The sequence below is a fragment of the Monodelphis domestica genome, chromosome 3 (assembly GCF_027887165.1).
Source record: "Monodelphis domestica isolate mMonDom1 chromosome 3, mMonDom1.pri, whole genome shotgun sequence".
Taxonomy (NCBI): Eukaryota; Metazoa; Chordata; class Mammalia; order Didelphimorphia; family Didelphidae; genus Monodelphis; species Monodelphis domestica.
In genome coordinates, this window is record NC_077229.1 from 210,881,761 (window position 1) to 210,899,624 (window position 17,864).

General features: G+C 35.9%; 1 protein-coding gene across 7 annotated transcripts in view; it reads left to right on the forward strand.

Moving 5' to 3' along the window:
• JARID2 (jumonji and AT-rich interaction domain containing 2) overlaps window positions 1–17,864 on the forward strand; it is a 309,369-nt gene that overhangs the window by 190,162 nt on the left and 101,343 nt on the right. The window contains exon 1 of one of the 7 annotated variants that reach the window (XM_056823457.1): window positions 5,619–6,735. The exons of 5 other annotated variants lie outside the window; for them this stretch is intronic. In XM_056823457.1, the coding sequence (XP_056679435.1) occupies window positions 6,695–6,735 (41 nt within the window). In that variant the 5' untranslated portion in view covers window positions 5,619–6,694. Of the gene's footprint in view, window positions 1–5,618; window positions 6,736–9,521; window positions 9,850–17,864 lie in introns of those variants that run through there. One more of the 7 variants, XM_056823459.1, reaches the window with a different exon arrangement.

Consider the following 17,864-nt stretch of genomic DNA (forward strand, 5'->3'; position numbering starts at 1 on the left):
CATGTAAACCTTGCTTAAAACCCTTTTCACTCTCAGGATCCTCATTTGTAAAATGGTATAATAGAAGCACTGTACAGAGTTTATGTGATGCTCAAATGAGACATAATTTGGTATTCTACGTTAGAACTCTTAATGTTTGTTATTATTGTAATTATAAATGATGATAATAATGTGTGGTAAATCTTCATCCTACTATGTTACCCTGTATGTCCTGAGCTTGCGGCCAGTTTGTGTTCCAGACAATGTCTGCTAATTTTAATAATAAATAATACATCAAGACACAATTTACAGGCAAAATATAAGGCATCTCAGAGCCAAATATATGATTTTTTTTTTTTTTTGGACATAGCTAATGTGATAATTCATTTCTCTTGGATAGACATTTATTATAATTATTACATAATTATCACAAACTGTACATATTTTAATTGTTGTTATATACTATATTATGTTCTAAGTCAAAATAAAATGGGAAGTTTAAAATTACATAAAATTCATCGTATAATTTTTTTTAAAATTTGTTCAATTTCCAACATTATTCCTTGGTTACAAAAATCATTTTCTATTCCTCCCTCACCTCCCCCCATCCCTCCCATACCTGGCATGTAATTCCATTGGGTATTACTTGTGTCCTTGGATCAGAACCCATTTCAATGTTGTTAATATTTGCACTAAGATGTTCATTTAGAGTCTACATCCCCAGCCATATCCTCTTGACCCATGTAATCAGGCAGTTTTTTCTTTGATGTTTTCACTCCCACAGTTTTTCCTCTGGATGTGGATAGTGGTTTTTTTCATAGATTCCTCCAAATTGTTCATGATCACTGTATTGCCACTAATGGAGTTGTTCATTACGTTTGATTGTACCATAATGTATCAGTCTCTGTGTACAATGTTCTCCTGGTTCTGCTCCTCTCACTCTGCATCACTTCCTGGAGGTTGTTCCAGTCTCCATTGAATTCCTCCAGTTCATTATTCCTTTGAACACAATAGTATTCCATCACCAACATGTACCACAATTTGTTCAGCCATTCCCCAATTGAAGGGCATCCCCTCATTTTCCAATTTTTTTGCCACTACAAAGAGCGCAGCTATGAATATTCTTGTACAAGTCTTTTTCCTTATTATCTCTTTGGGGTACAAACCCAGCAGTGCTATGGCTGGGTCAAAGGGCAAGAAGTCTTTTATCGCCCTTTGGGCATAGTTCCAAATTGCCCTCCAGAATAGTTGGATCAATTCACAACTCCACCAGCAATGAATTAATGTCCAGACTTTGCCACATCCCCTCCAGCATTCACTACTTTCCTTTGCTGTCATGTTAGCCAAGCTGCTAGGTGTGAGGTGATACCTCAGAGTTGTTTTGATTTTCATCTCTCTGATTATAAGAGATTTAGAACACTTCTTCATGTGCTTATTAATAGTTTTGATTTCTTTAACTGAATACTGCCTATTCATGTCCCTTGCCCATTTCTCAATTGGAGAATGGATTGATTTTTAGTACAATTGATTTAGCTCTTTGTAAATTTGAGTAATTAGAGCTTTGTCAGAGGTTTTTGTTATGAAGATTGTTTCCCAATTGGTTGCTTCCCTTCTGATTTTGGTTACATTGGTTTTGTTTGTACAAAAACTTTTTAACTTGATGTAGTCAAAATTATTTATTTTACATTTTGTGGCTCTTTCTAATTCTTGCTTGGCTTTAAAATCTTTCCCTTCCCAAAGGTCTGACATGTATAGTGTTCTGTGTTCATCTAATTTACCTAATTCTTTATGTTCAAGTCATTAACCCATCCTGAGTTTATCTTGGTGTAGGGTGTGAGATATTGATCCAAGCCTAATCTCTCCCACACTGTCTTCCAATTTTACCAGCAGTTTTTGTCAAATAATAGATTTTTGTCCCCAAAGCTGGGCTCTTTGGGTTTGTCATAGACTATTTTGCTGAGGTCCCTTACCCCAAGTCTATTCCATTTAAAAAATAGCTAATCCCAATACTATTTGACAAAATAAGCAAAGAGGGAGTTCTACCAAATTCCTTTTATGACACAAACATGGTACTGATTCCAAAGCCAGGCAGGTCAAAAACGGAGAAAGAAAACTTCAGGCCAATCTCCTTAATGAACTTAATGCAAAAATCCTGAATAGGATACTAGCAAAAAGACTCCAGCAAGTGATCAGGAGGGTCATTTACTATGATCAGGTAGCATTTATACCAGGAATGCAAGGTTGGTTCAATACTAGGAAAACCATCCACATAATTGACCATATCAAAATGCAAACCAACAAAAATCACATGATTATCTCAATAGGCGCAGAAAAAGCCTTTGACAAAATACAACACCCATTCCTATTGAAAACACTAGAAAGCATAGGAATAGAAGGGCCTTTCCTAAAAATAATAAACAGTATCTATTTAAAACCATCAGCCAACATCATCTGCAATGGGGATAAACTAGATGCATTCCCAGTAAGATCAGGAATGAAACAAGGATGCCCATTATCACCTCTATTATTTAACGTTGTACTAGAAACACTAGCAGTAGCAATTAGAGAAGAAAAAGAAATTGAAGGTATTAGAATTGGCAGTGAGACCAAGCTATCACTCTTTGCAGATAATATCATGGTCTACTTAAAGAATCTTAGAGAATCAAAAAGCTAGTGGAAATAACAACTTTAGCAAAGTTGCAGGAAACAAAATAAACCCACATAAGTCATCAGCATTTCTATATATCTCAAAACACATCTCAGCAGCAGGAATTAGAAAGAAAAATCCCATTCAAAATCACCCTTGACAATATGAAATACTTAGGAATCCATCTCCCAAGACAAACACAGGAACTATATGAACACAACTGCAAAACACTTTCCACACAATTAAAACTAAATCTGAGCAATTGGAAAAAAATTAACTGCTCATGGATAGGACGAGCTAACATAATAAAAATGACCATCCTACCCAAACTCATTTATTTAGTGCCATACCCATTGAACTTCCAAAAAGTTTCTTTATTGAATTAGAAAAAAAAAACATAACAAATTTCATTTGGAAGAACAAAAGATCAAGGATACCCGGGAAATAATAAAAAAAAAATACAAAAAGGAAGGTGTCCTTGCAGTCTCAGATCTCAAACTATACTATAAAGCAGTGGTCATCAAATATATGACTTTTAAATTATCCATTGTTTTGATTTTTCCTAATTCTACATCCTATCAAAAACCATAGATAATTGTGTGTCTGTGTGAGAGAGAGAGAGATCTTGGATAATTCACTTGATATCCATAGATCCCAATGGTGTTTTCCTAAAAAGGAACAGATTAAATTTTTTTTCTACCTGTAAAAGCTGTTTTATCAATCCTGTGGTGCTCTTAATGTAGTTGAATTGTGAATGCCAAAGAATTTACTTAATTTTCTCCTTTGTAACATAATTTCAATTGTGTATTCCCTCAGTACCCTCTTTCAAGCTTTCAAGTTTTGTTTCAATGAAACAAAACAAAACGTCTAATCACTAAACTGGTTTTCTTTTTTCGATTCTCTTCTATAGCCACCTTTTCCATCACCCATCTTTCTGCTCTTTTTTTTTTTTAATTTTTATCCTTAAATATTTTTCCATATTTCCATGAATAATTTTCTTTCCCTCTCCTCCTTCCCTACTCCCAGAACCAACAAACAATTCCACTGGATTGTACAAATACTATCACTTGATAGTTATTTCCATATTATTTCTTTTTGCTATAGAGCATTCTTTTAAAGCTTAAACCCCAAATCATATAAACATATATACATGTGATAAGTAATGTTCTTTTTTTTTTTTTGGTATTTCTCCTTCAAAAGTTCTTTCACTCAATGTGGATAACACCCTTCAGGAGTGTCCTGACTTGTTGCATTGCTACTTCACGTTTCATTTTCTATGTATAATGTTCTTCTGGTGCTAGTCATTTCACTTTGCATCAATTCATTGAGGTCCTCCCAGTTCATATTGAAATCCTCCAGTTCATTTTTCCTTTTAGAACAATAGTATTCCATCACCATTAGATGCCACATTTTTTTCAGACATTCCCCAGTTGAGGAATAATCCAGCCTTCTTAAATAAATGTTGTTCTTCATCTCATTTACTTTATTATCGTGCCTCAATCAACTTATACAGCACCAAGCTGATTGTTCATAAATTAGCAAAAGCTTATTATTAAACAGGCCTTGATTATGTAGTTAAGGAAGGAATGGACAAGACATTAATAATACAGATTAAACTTAAAAATGTATTGTAGGGTTTTTTTTGGGAGCCCGTTGTTAAATAGTACCTACCAGTATACTTGATTAACATATAGGCTAAGCTTTCAGAAAATTGGCTCTAAAGAATAATTAATGTATGTAGTCCAGTAGGCAGAGCAGTGGGCGTTAAATATTCCAGGCAGCTAGGTATCTCAATGAATAGAGTCCCAGACCTGGAGTTTGGAGGACCTGGGTTTAAATGTGACCTTAAACCTTTTCTAACTGTGTGCCCCTCAGCAAGTCACTTAGCACTTACCACTCTAGTACCTTGGAACCAATATTTGAATTGATTCTAAAATAGAAGGCAAGAGCCTTTAAATAAACAAACAAGTAAATAAATGTGAACTATTGTGATCTATCAATTATTTATTAAGCATTTGCTTCATGCTGGGCTATGTGCTAGTGATTTAAAGACAAAACAGTCCTTGACCTCAAAGTTTGGTAGTTTATGTTCTTAAACAGTTTTGTAGGACAAGAAGTACAGCCAACAGTTGTTGGAGAGCATTTTGACGTTCTACACAGAAAAGTTACTATTCCGTGTATTCCCTTTACACAGCTTGTCCTGAAACTCATATGAATAGGAAATGAATAGGAAAAGATCCATTAATTGAGGAATGGCCAAATAAATTGTAGTGGAATCCAATTGTTCTATAAGAAATGAGGTAATAGATGATTGGATGTGGAAAGACTCAAAATGAACTAAAGTGGAGGGAAAGAAAGCAGAGCCATGAGAATAATTTATATTATAATATCAGTGTTATAAACAACATACAATTTAAAGGGTTTTTATAGTTTGATGAAGAATGAAATGAGTACAACCAAGAAAACAGCTTATACAATAAAAACAACAGTGTAAAGGCAAATGTCTTTGAAAGCTGTAAAAGCCACGATCTATGAAAAAGCTATCCATGCTTCCATAGGAACAATGATAAAGTGTTTTACCTACTTTCTGACAAAGATGATCCCCTAAAGAAAACAAGTCTTACCTCCTGTTTTAGAATTGGTTTAGAAGTGTGGAAAGGGCTAGACAATTGGTTTTAAGTGACTTGCCCTGGATTTCATAGCTAGAAATTGGCTGAGGCCAAATGTGAATACCATACTCCCATTTGTATTTCTCATTATGCATATTTTTAAAGGAATATTTCTTTCAATGAATGAAATGGTGGGGTTGGAGGGAGAGTAAATAGTTTTTTTTTTAATAGTTTGGCAGTGCTATAAATGTAGAATGTTGAATATTCTTTCAGTTAAGGTGGCTTTAGTATTAGCTTTACGTGTTTTACTTTGATAGAGCAGATTAAATTTTTAAATATAATTTTTAAAAGCAGGAATTAAACTTTTGAAACTAAGTAAATTATTATTCTCTGCTATTAATGAGTGATTCTCCTACATGTACTTGAGGAATTACAGATATATAAGGAGTACATTTGAATGTGCACCCTAAAATGAGAAAACTATTGCCAATAAGAGCATGACACATCACTTAAAAAAAAAAAGGTGAAAATAGTGCTCTTTTATAGCACAGTAATGTAAGGGAGAATGGGTATTATTTTTTTCTTAAATTATGTTTTTCAATTACAAAAATCTCATTTTTTCTTCTGCTCCTTTCCCTTTGAAAAAAAGAGGAAAAAAATCCATATGACATTATGCCTAGTAAACAATAACATTGCCAAAATGACTGTACCATATCTCATTCTGAACCCAGATTCCATAACCTTTCTGTCAGAAGGTGGGTAGTATACTTTATTCTTGGTCCTTTGCAATGATGAATTCTTGTTGCATTGATCAGAATTCTTAAATCTAGGGGCAGCTGGTTGGCTCAGTGGATTGAGAGCCAGACCTAGAGATGGCAAGGTCCTAGGTTCAAATTTGACCTCAGACACTTCCCAGCTGTGTGACCCTGGGCAAGTCACTTGACCCCCATTGCCTAGCCCTTACCACTCTTCTGCCTTGCAGCCAATATTCCAAGATGGAAGGTAAGGGCCTCAAAACAAACAAACAAATAAATAAATAAATAAATAAAAGGAATTCTTAAATCTATAAGAGTGTTTATCTTTTCTATCTTGTTATTACTGTTCTCTTTGTTTTCCTTTCTACTGTATCATTTCATACAACCCTTCCCCCATTCCTCTGAATTAGTGTCTTTCATCATTGTTGATGTCTCAATAATATTTCATTACAATCATATGCCACAATTAATTCATCTGTTCTTTAATTGGTGGGCATCCTCTTGGTTTCCAATAATTTCAATATGGCTCCCCTGCTACCCTCTTTGATTCCTTTGGGGTACTGGCCTAATAGTGGTATTTGCCTAGTAGTGGTATCCTTTGGTTCAAAGGTATGTTTAGTAACATTTGAAAATTCTAGAATGATTGGAACAATTCACAGAACCTCAAACAGTGTGCCCATATATGATATGAGAAGATTTTGAGGATGGCACATTCTTCCTTGAATCAACAAAAGAATATCAAAAAGTGAGCTTATTGATATGGGTCAATAGAAGTTATGGCTAAAATACAGATCTTAGTGATATACTTGACTTAAAGAGGACAATATATGCTTGTTGATGGACTTTAAAAAAACAATATTCTTTACATTCTTTAAAAAAAAAATTCCAAATTCTCTCCCTCTTTTCCAATCTTCTTTCCTTCTTCCCTTTCCCCGAGACAGTAACCAATCTGATATAGGTTATACACTTGTAATCATGTAGTACATTTTTCCATATTAGTCATTTTGTGGAAGAGATCTCAAATTAAAAAAAGAAAAAAGGAGAAGAGGTACAATATAGTATGCTTTCAGACTATCAGTTCTTTCTCAGAGGACAGATGACTTTTTTCATCATGAGGTTCAGGGATTGTCTGGGATCCCTGCATTGCTGAGAATAATAACTAGGCCATTCACAGTTGTTCATCAAAAAATATTGCTGTCACTATGTGCAGTGTTCTTCTGGTTTTTCTCATTTCACTTTGGTTCATGATGTAAGTCTTTCCGGATTTTTCCAGAATCACCCTGCTTGTCATTTCTTATGGCATAATAGTATTCCATCACAATCTTAAACCACAGCTTAAATCACAGCCATTCCCACATGATGGATAACCATTCATTTTCAAAATCTTTACTAGTTGGTTTACTTTTGATAAGGAATGGTAACAATTTAGATTTCTCTCATTCTCAGAAATAACTCGGGAATTAGCTCATTGTGGAGAGTGCTATTTCTATGAAGTATATAATGATCATATGGTTGGACTATTTCTTGTTGGTGTATTTATTATATGGTATAAGCGAGGCTTGGCTATTAAAGCAGATGGACTAGACATGCAGAGTGTACATGATTTTCTCGCCTACCACTCCACTTGGTCTTTACTTTTCCTGGAAGATAGCTACAAATTAGCCTACCGTTCTTCAGTTTTCTTAAAATGTTACTTCTTGGGACAGCCTTTTGCTTTGGAAATGAAATGGTATAATCTACTTGTCACTGTGGGATAAGTCTTTATATAATTTGTCCATGTTTGGTCCTCTTATAATTGATAGTTGTCTATTTCAAAAATTGAAGCAATGGGGTGTCTAGCTGTGTCAGTGGCTAGAGCACCAAGCTCTAAATTTGTCTTTAGTCACTTTCTAACTGTTTGATCCTGGGCTAGTCACTTAACCCCCATTGCCTAGCCCTTTCCTCCCTTTTGCCTTGAAACCCAAGGTAAGGATTTAAAAAGATATCAAAGTAACTGCATTATGATTATTTTTTCTCAATTCCTGACTCCTGCCCCATTTCTGTTCAGGAAATTAGATGCCTTTTAAAAAATCAGGCAAACTTTCTTTCACTTAATCTACTTGCTCTTGGGAAATTAAGTCAAGGAAAAAGAAGGAAAAGATGAAGAGTGAAACACAACTAAACAATTTTTTGTAATTTTTCTCTATCTCAGTTTCCTTATATATACAATATTAACTAATGATATTTGTACTTATTTACCTCAAAGAAAGATTATAAGAACAGAGTCATCTAAAGTATATAAAACACTTTGTAAATTTGAGCTTTTTAAAATTAGATGTCTTGGATTGAGCCCATCCATGAATTGGCAAGTAGTAAAAGTCAGGGACTTGTTTCCCTTAGGTTAATAATGGATGTCTGCTCTCTAACATTTCTATTTTTAATAACAATAATGATAGTTATCATTTATGTAGTGCTTTGAGGTTAGTGCTTTATAAATATATTCCATTTTATTCTTCTAGAACCCTGAGAGGTAGGTGCTGTTTGTTATTAGCCCAATTTTATAATTGAAGAAACCAGATAACAGTTGTTAATGACTTGCTCAGGGTCAGTTTGTTAGAATGTATCTTGAGGCTGTATTTGAACTCAAATATTTTTAACTCTACTGCTTATTTACCTCCAGAAAATCTTATACCATGCTCTTGCTATTCTAATGATTAGATCACCTTTCTTTATGTTTGAAATAGTTCCCACAGTGAAATGTAGATTTATTGATCCTTTAAAAGCATTTTATATGATGATGGTTGGAAAAGTGTAGGGAGAGGTTGTACAGATGATTAGCTCTCTCACTATTTATGCAAGCATTATTTTGCCACCTTGGAAATTTTCCAAGAAAATGGTCAAGGTTAATCAAAGTTTGATGAACTCAACACAAACTTGAAATAAATGTCATACATGTAAATAGTTTTTTTCTCTCCCCCAAAAAGCAGATGAAAGTATCTTAGAAATTTTTTTTTTTGAACAAAACTTATAGCATCATAGATCTGAAGATGGAAATGATCTCCCAGGCTATCTGTATTCATTTTACAGAAGATGCAGCTGGACCTTAAAGAGATTGGTTGCATGATTTAATACAAGTCATTCTCTTTTCTTTTCCTATACATACATACATACATACATATATATATATATATATATATATATATATATATATATCAGTACAACAGCTTTATAATGAAGGAAAGTGATCTCCCACAGCATTTTATTTTTCACTAATGCATTTTATTCTATATTTGTTTTGTATGCACATCAACATATTAGATTGAAAACTTCAGTGGAAGAATCTTAGATTTTTAGCCCAGGACAATGATATTTTTTAAAATGAAAATTGAGTATATAGTAACCTTATGGTAACATACCTTGGGAAGAAGTATAAAGATATCTCTGTGATCAGGCACAACTGTAATAGGAAGTGGATTAATCATATCATGAGAGTGAAACATATGAGATAGACAGCTCACATATTACATCGGTACTTAGGAAATATCTCACAATGCAGAGATTTGGTAAAATTTTCCCTCTAAGGTTGAAAAACAAAAAGCCATGTATGAGAATATCCCAGGAAAAATGTTCTAGCCTTACGTTCAAAGGAGTATCCTCTACAGTGGAGCTACAGAGCCTTAAAAGAGTGTGTCATAATGCTATGACTGGCCAACCTATATTCTTTGGGCAGACTGTGCTTACATAGGGTTAAGTTGTGCTCCTAACACACTATAATTTTTCAGGTTTTTTTTCTTTTCTTTTTTTTTCCCTGGTGCCCCTTCTGTCCCCCAGCTGCTGAATTGAACTGTAGACTACTGAGAGGGGAAGGGAACAAACATGCGTAAGTGCCTACCATGATGCCAGAGTTGTGCTAATCACACCCTACAAATATTATCCCATTTAATAACCACAACAACACTGTGGGATAGGCACTAACATGACCCCCATTGTACAGTTGAAGAACAGACAGAGGCCAAATGATTTGCTTAGGGTCACAAAGCTAGTGCCTGAGGCCAGATCTGAATCTTAGGAAACATTAAGTTTTTGTTGAAGAATAACATCTATGTAAATAACTTTGTTTCTTTACAACCAGTCTCTGTCTTGAATTTCCTTTTGCTTTTGGGTTCTGATCAATCACAAATATGGGAGAGGCATTGAAGAGATTGGTTAAAGAGTTTATGCAAAAATATTTTCCTAGCTCCCCCTCTCCCCCCAATAATTAATGAGCTCTTGAGAATTATATATAATTCCTTAAGAATATTATCATAGTTAAATTCTGGTTACCTTTTTCTGTATACTTATTCTTTAATATTTTATCCTCCTTTTACCCCAATTGTTTTTTCTTCTATAGCCGCCGCGTGCGCCCCCCCCCCCCCCCCCATCATGGATAGACTTACTTATAGAAGTAGATAGATTTACTTACAGAAGTAAATATTTTTTACTTCTTTTGTCATTACTTTGAAGTTATTTATTGAGAGATCTTTTCTCTACACATTGTTGTCTTTTCTTTCTTTTGATTGTAAGAAGTGATGTATAAACTTAGTTTTTATAGTTTTATCTTCTGTGGTTCCTTCCCTAAGGCTTGACAGCTAAATATAAAATTACTTTTAATACTATGTATACTTGACCACAGTATAAATAGTCAATATGCATTTATTAAGTACTGACTATGTTCCAGTCACTTTGCCAAGCTCTATGATGGCAATAGAATGGCAAAAGATAATCTATGATTTCAAAAGTAATCAAAAGACAATCTCAGAGTCAAATTGGGGCATGGGGTAGGAGAGGAGACTACATCAATATGACTATGTGAAACAAACTATATAGGATTATTTGGAGATAACTTAGATTTATTAAACAGAAAACAGGAGCAAGTCTAAGAATTTTGAATCTAGGTATTAATTCAATGTCTGTAAATCAGTTAATAGCCTTAAAAAGTGTCCACTTTATACATAGACCTTCCTCTAATATCATATGGATTTCTATTTTTTTCTTGTCAATGTTAACCTTAAACCTATTTTAGTTAAAATTGACAAGTACTCAAATATATGTAAGATGAAAAGAGAAGGCAGTTACACATATAACTGTAAATTTATGTATGTTGTTAAAAGCAACATTATTATTTAAAAAGTTGTCATTCACTCAAAGAATTCTGCAACCAGTTACGTTTCATTATAGGGAAACATTGCCATGTTCGTCCCCTCCCCCTGAACTGATACTGAATATTGGTTCTAAGGCAGAAGGATAGTAGCTAGGAAGTGACGGAGGTCACATTTGAATCCAAGTCCTTGTGACTCTAGACTTGGCACTCTATATATTAAGTCAACTACCTGCCTCAATTATTTAATGTTTCAAGGGATAATGAGATTAATATGAAATTTTATTTAGCTTCACCTTATTAAATGAGTGCATTAAACATTTTTTGTAAAGTAGGTATAAAAATAGCATTTACCATTACAAGGTTGTAAAGATTAAATAAGATATTTATGTCTATATATGTGTATATATGTAAACACATGTATATATATATTATACATAAGGCTCTTTATTGTCAAAAGTGCTTTATTATTTCCCCAGTATCAGTAACTAAAATTCTATGCTTATAGGTCATTTTCCTTCTATTTGACTTACTTTTCTCTTATATATAAAACTAAGGTGATATGATTTAATAGGTTTTATTGTCCTTGCAGCTTATATAACTCTTTTTCCTAGAACCATGAATCACTTAATATGTTTGAGTGTAAAAGAACCATAGGCATTTCAGTAGGAAATATAAACCGACTTTCTTTCATCTTAAAGATGAAGGATGAAGCTCATGATAGGTGAATATGGCTTATCTAAGGTCAAACAGCTAAGCCATTACTCTGGAACCTGATAGTCCTGGAGCAATATCTTGTAGTCGTTTAGTTTCATGAACAACTCCTTAAACTAGAATTATTTTGAGCCTTTATTCTTAATAATTTATATACTTAAGATGGTATAATACATGTGTATACAATTAAAATAAGTTATTTCATCCTACTACCGGAATATGTGAATTTTAGTTCATTTTTTCACTTTGGGGGTCTCCTTTCAATGATAAGTAATGTCATAAACCCTGCGTCTACTTGGCTGGACTTAGTCCCTTTCAAGAATCATCAGTAAGCAGCTTTTTTGAGTATAGATCTGTCATCTGTCACCAGACTTGGAGTTGTTGCCACTCAGGAGGACTTGCCATATCTGTTGTTACAGCTCTGGAAAATCTCAGGTTAAGACCTTGTGCTAGGGACATGTGTAGTAAAACCTTCTGTGGAAGACAACTTCTATTTAGATAGTTTGGTTCATAGTTATTTTAGACACTTGTTCCTTCCCACAAATTTATGAGGTAAAATGAAGATAGTATTATCCCCATTTTACAGATTAGAATAAGTAAAATAGAGTTGCCTGATAAATTCCAGGAAAGAGAGATCATGATTGCTTGGCTAGGGGTCAGGGATGACTCCTTAAAAGAAAGATGACAAGATGAAAGGGTACATGTGGGATGATGTCTCACATTTGCACATTTATAACAGTGGCAGAAGGTAAGCCATGATCCAGGAATGAAAAGCAGTATATTTTGGTTAGTGTCAAGTATATGGAAAGAGAATTTAAAAGTAGGTGTTGGTGGATGTTGAATGCTAACTCTTGAGGGTTTTTATTTCATTTGGTAGGCACTGACAAGCCACTGAAGGTTTTTAGGAGAGGGATGAAATTAGCAATTGATTGACTGGGTGGGGTAAGAGATGACTACAGAATTTCCAGTCCCTGAGTAGGGGCCACTTGTCTAGACTTATAGATATTTACCTCTTAATGGTAAGGAAAAAAGACCCAAAATATTGAGATGCCTGGGAGGAAGTGTTTAAGAAAAAGATGGTCAAAGTGCCCTGCCCGGGACTGGGGAGTTGAGGAATGAAGTGATGACTTGCTTAGTAGGGGCCATTTTGGGCCTGAGAATCCTTAAACGTTTCTCTTTTTGAGGTAGAGATAAGAGATGGCCAGGACATGGAATTGTTCTCTTTGCAGACTTATTTATAGACATAGTTATGGGGTGGAAAGAAGGTGACCCATTTACAGAGCTGATCTTTGGCCAGGAGTGTGCAATTTGTATATTGACACAGTTGAAGATGGATGTATTTAGGCTGGAGGAGCTAAAGAGGCTTATTGTGAAGAATTGTGTGCTCCCTGTCAACCTGGCTTTATGAATGCAAATCTGACTTTTGCCATTGTTCATGTATAAGGAAGCATTGCTGAAACTAGCATCAAGGAGGAATAAAACAAACACTTAATTGCTTTTGCATGTAGGTATGCAATGAGCTGCTGGGTAGCTCAGATGGTAGTTTTCTAGTTGCCATAGTTCCTGTGCATATTTTCTGGCTACTCTAACAACCATTTGAGAAGTACTGAAAAGGCAGTGTGTTCAGGTAATTTAGAAATTTTTCTACATTTTATTTCCCCACCCCTTTAGGGGTAAATTTTTATCCTCCTTTGAATCTCTTTCTCTCCCCTCCACTCCTTTCATATTCAGCTTGGCCTGTGGTAGTTTTGCAGTATTACTTGGAAAAAGACAGGAGGAAAGTTGATTTATCAGTGGTCTTTGCTCAGTTGACTCCAGAGAAATGACTATTCCAATTCTAGTTGGGGAGTGGAGAATAGGGTCATAGGAAAAAATGTTGGATAATGATTTGATTCAGTGGATAGCTTTACTAAAAATAATCATTCCTAGTGTGAGAAAAAGGCTAACAGATTGGAGAGTGCTCTTTTGGGATTCTTTTGACCACTCTTTACCCTCTAAACATTTCTTTAACCCCCATCTCTCCACACGTCCAATCACTTGTTGGAGGTGGGTCAGAACAGCTTGTAAGTGTTACAGACCTGTTGGCTAACTTGATTTTATAGCTCATTTGTTTTTGTTGGTAATATTTATTGTTGAAGGATTAAAAATGATGATACATGTGAATAAGTCCATGTTGTCATAAACCTCTCTAATTTCTACTTTTTTCCTTCCCTTCCAAAAAGGAGGAGGGGAAAGAGGGAGAAAGAACTCTGTGTTTTCAGAATAAAAAAATGTTTATAATGTACAACACATTCTTTCTCTTGACTTCTGCCAATTTTATTTCTTAAAGGAGCACAGGGGAATCACTGGTATGGCACTAGATGGTTGACGCTCTCAGATGCCTTGAATGAAATAAAGCAGAGTGATCTGCTTTCTGGGTCTATACCACCATAGTCCTCTTTCTCTAGAGGTTAAGCTGACCTTGTGACTTCATAATTTCCTGCCTAGTCAGGGAAATGGGTGCCAACAGTAAGAATTAATGAAGGACTCTTTCAAGCCTTCAGTGTCACTAGTATGGTCCATATAGCTTTGTTTCTGCTGCTGTTCCCCCCCCCCCCCCCCCCCACACACACACACCCAAGCATGACTAAGGGTTTTTCCTGATTGCTGAAACCAAGAACTTTGGAGGAGGTAAAAAAGAAATGAGCATATAATGTCATGGAGCTATGGGAGGTCTTTTCCCTTCTGTTTTCATCACATCCTTGCTCTCCTTGATCAGAGTTAGTCTTTTGCTCCCAGTTTTTGCTGAGGGCCATTGAAATGGGTATTTATTGCATAGAGAGCGTGTCTCAAGAATGAAAAGTATAGCATCTTTGCAGGAAAGAGATTCTGTTACTAGCCACTCTTTTAGTTATCCTATGGTGAACATTTATATATAGAGACCTCACATTTCCTAAGGGAAGTAGAAAGGCCTAGGAGCTGCTATGTTGAATGATGTAAGAGACCACTTTTCCTTCTATTTTGCAAAGTTTTCTTGTAACAGTGGTAAAGTTTAGTTAGAGAAGTCAGACTTGCTGGGGCACCAGCTCACCTGGAGGGCTCTTGACAGTAGACAGGATTCTTCCAGGAAAGCATGATTCTGGCTTGTGTTGGAGGATGCTGCTTTCTGTCATGATAGTTGTCCATCAGATTCCCAGGCTTGAGAGTATAAAGGTGATAGGCCAATCAGCTGACTCAAGAGTTGATAAGAGCCAAAAAGCATCAGCAGGCTGTATTTTTGCATTTCACACCAGGGCCTAGGCCAGCATTATATATAGCTTAGGTGTGTGATTGATTTTTTTTTGTGTTTGTTTTTGTTTCCAAAAGACAGACCCATCCAGGTAGTTGGCATAATTACAGTAATTTTCAAGAAAGTGAAAAGAATTGGAACCCTGAAAGTGTGTGGGGTAGATCAAGATTAATTTAAGAGGTCTCTAGATTATGGTCAGAACTTCATGTTAGGTCATTCTGGTTCAATGACTCAAAAGGGTTTGGGCTGTGGATGTGTTTCTGTGTTTACCAGTGCAACCAGGTAACCCTTTGTAGCCTGGAATTGTTGAAACAAAAACTTAAAAGGGTGCCATTCCAGTCTAGGCATTTCAGTGAGACTGGTTCTGTGATCCAGTTTCATTGACTTCCTCATTCTTTTTGGAGATGGCACAGCTTCCCTTTGCTCTTTCAAATTCTAATGTTGCTGCTGTGACTCCTGAAATAGCATGGCCTTGACTAATTATATTGTGATGATGCAGGAGATCAGAAACCAGCAATATAATCAACTTCTCCAACTAAAAATCAGGAAAATTGCTTTTCTAATAAATTACATATTAGCACCACTTATTTCAACTGTTTTTTTTTTTTTGTTTGTTTGATGAATGTTTGAACTTGTGCTTTAAATTTTTCCATAAGAGATATTTGTACAGATTTGATTTTAAAGGACCTGGATAAACATACAGTTCAGTAGTTTTTCGGTTGTGTCTAATTCTTTGTGACCCCATTTGGGATTTTCTTGGTAAACCATTCTGGTACCTTTACCATTTCCTTCAACTCATTTTATAGGTGAGGAAACTTGAGACAAACAGGTTGAAGTGAGTTATTCAGAGTTACATAGCTAGTAAATGTGTGAGGCCAGGAAGATTTGTCTTCCCAACTCCAGGCTCTACCCTCTATCCATTATGCCACTTCATTTCCCCAAAAGTATATTATTCAGATTAAACTGTGAAAGGGTACCTTTTGTTAGGGGTATTGTTCCTACGACATTATATTCCTCAGTAGGACTAAAGGTAAGAACCTGATAGAGCAACTGTTAAAACTATCTATGGATGGATAAATATTTTAAGCTTGGACTAATCTCTAAAAAAGGGAGAATAATAGGATCTTATTTTTAGAGTTGGCATGGACCTCAGAGACTTTTTAGTTCGACCTCCTCATTTTACAGTAGAAGAAACTAAAGGCAGAGAAGTCTGCGACTCCACTAAGGCCATGTGGTAAGAAGCAAAACTAAGATTTCCAGCCTAGTCTCCTGACTCTACACACAGAGCTGATTCCATCGCGACCTTATATAGGGCAGCTCTGTTCTCACAACCTTGCTATTCCTGCTGCAGAGCCTTATTAGAGGCAAAACCTTCCAAGATTTCACATAAATTTGCTCCCTTAGTAAGTAACCTACTCCATGGAGCCAGCCTAATGCAGACATTTCCCTAGCAAATGGGTTTTTCCTGTTTCTGTTCCTTGTGATGGTACATCAGTCCGTAGGTTGGGAAGATCCTTCCGGAATCATTGCTTAGAACGGACACCTTGTGCCCATGGTGAACAGCATGGGCAATGCTCCCACTCCTCCCCATCTACCAGGCCTGAAAAACAGTCACCAACAGTCTGGCAAAATGGGTGCATGAGTCCTTCTAAGGGAGTCATGACCCTACTTGCTGCCCTGCTGTGGAGGCTCTACTGCCATCTGTTGACTCTTATTGGCCACTGCATGTACTTAGAAGAGTTGGGGGTGTATCTCTCCCTCACCCCTACCCCCACCCCATTGGGTTTCTTTTAATATACTTAGTATTATTATTTTTTTGGCAAGTGAAATCATTGTCTTAGAGCTAGTGAATAAAAGAGAAAAAGTCAGTATGGAGCTTTCTTTTTCCTTTGAACTTTCTTTATGTGATCCAGTTGAAATGGAAATAGTAATTACTAGCCTGGCTGAGTTGCTATTTGATGATTAGAAAAGAGAGTGCCAAGTGCCGAGTTTTCTCTGAGAGGGTTTCTGTCAGTTATCCCTAGAGTTACTGATTCAAGGTAAGACCTACACATTCAGAGTTGAGGGACTTGCCCATGGTCATACAACTAGGAAGTGTCTGAGGCCAGATTTGAACTCCAGGTCTGGCTCTCTATCTGCTGAGCCATTTAGCTGCCCCATTTTCCTTGGTCTTAAAGATCTGGGCTTTTCTTAGGATTAAGGAAGATGGAGATCCTAGCCATTTTGGAATTGGGTGACAATAGAGCAAAATATGGAGAACTTGCTGTTGAGCCATTATTAGAGCCATTGTTGGCTTTCCTGGTGGCTAAGTTATGAGAAAATCCAGAGAGTTTAAGCTAGTTCTTTACAGTTTTAGCTTATTACTCATTCTTTTCCAAGTGGACACCAACTTCCAGTTTCTGCTTTCTAGTTCACCTTTCACATTCCTGACAAAATAGAAGATGAAGATAATACCCTGTTATGGAGAACTCCCAGATAAGGAAACCCCCTCTCCCAAGGTAGATTAGCCTTGTCTTTGCAGTGTACATTAAAGATTGGCCTAGATTGTGGAGAAGGCAAGAGACCAACCCAGGGTCATAAAGTCAACATGATTCTAAGTCTTCTAGACTATTTTACATGCTGCTTATCATGCTGTCCAAATAATTTCCCCATGGACTTCCTGCTTGGCAGATTCCAGTAGCTCTCTATTGCCTCAGGGATAAAACATAGACTTCTCAGCCTAGCATTTTAAATCCTTTTCCAGTCTGATTCTACCCTACCTTTCCCAGCTTTTGTG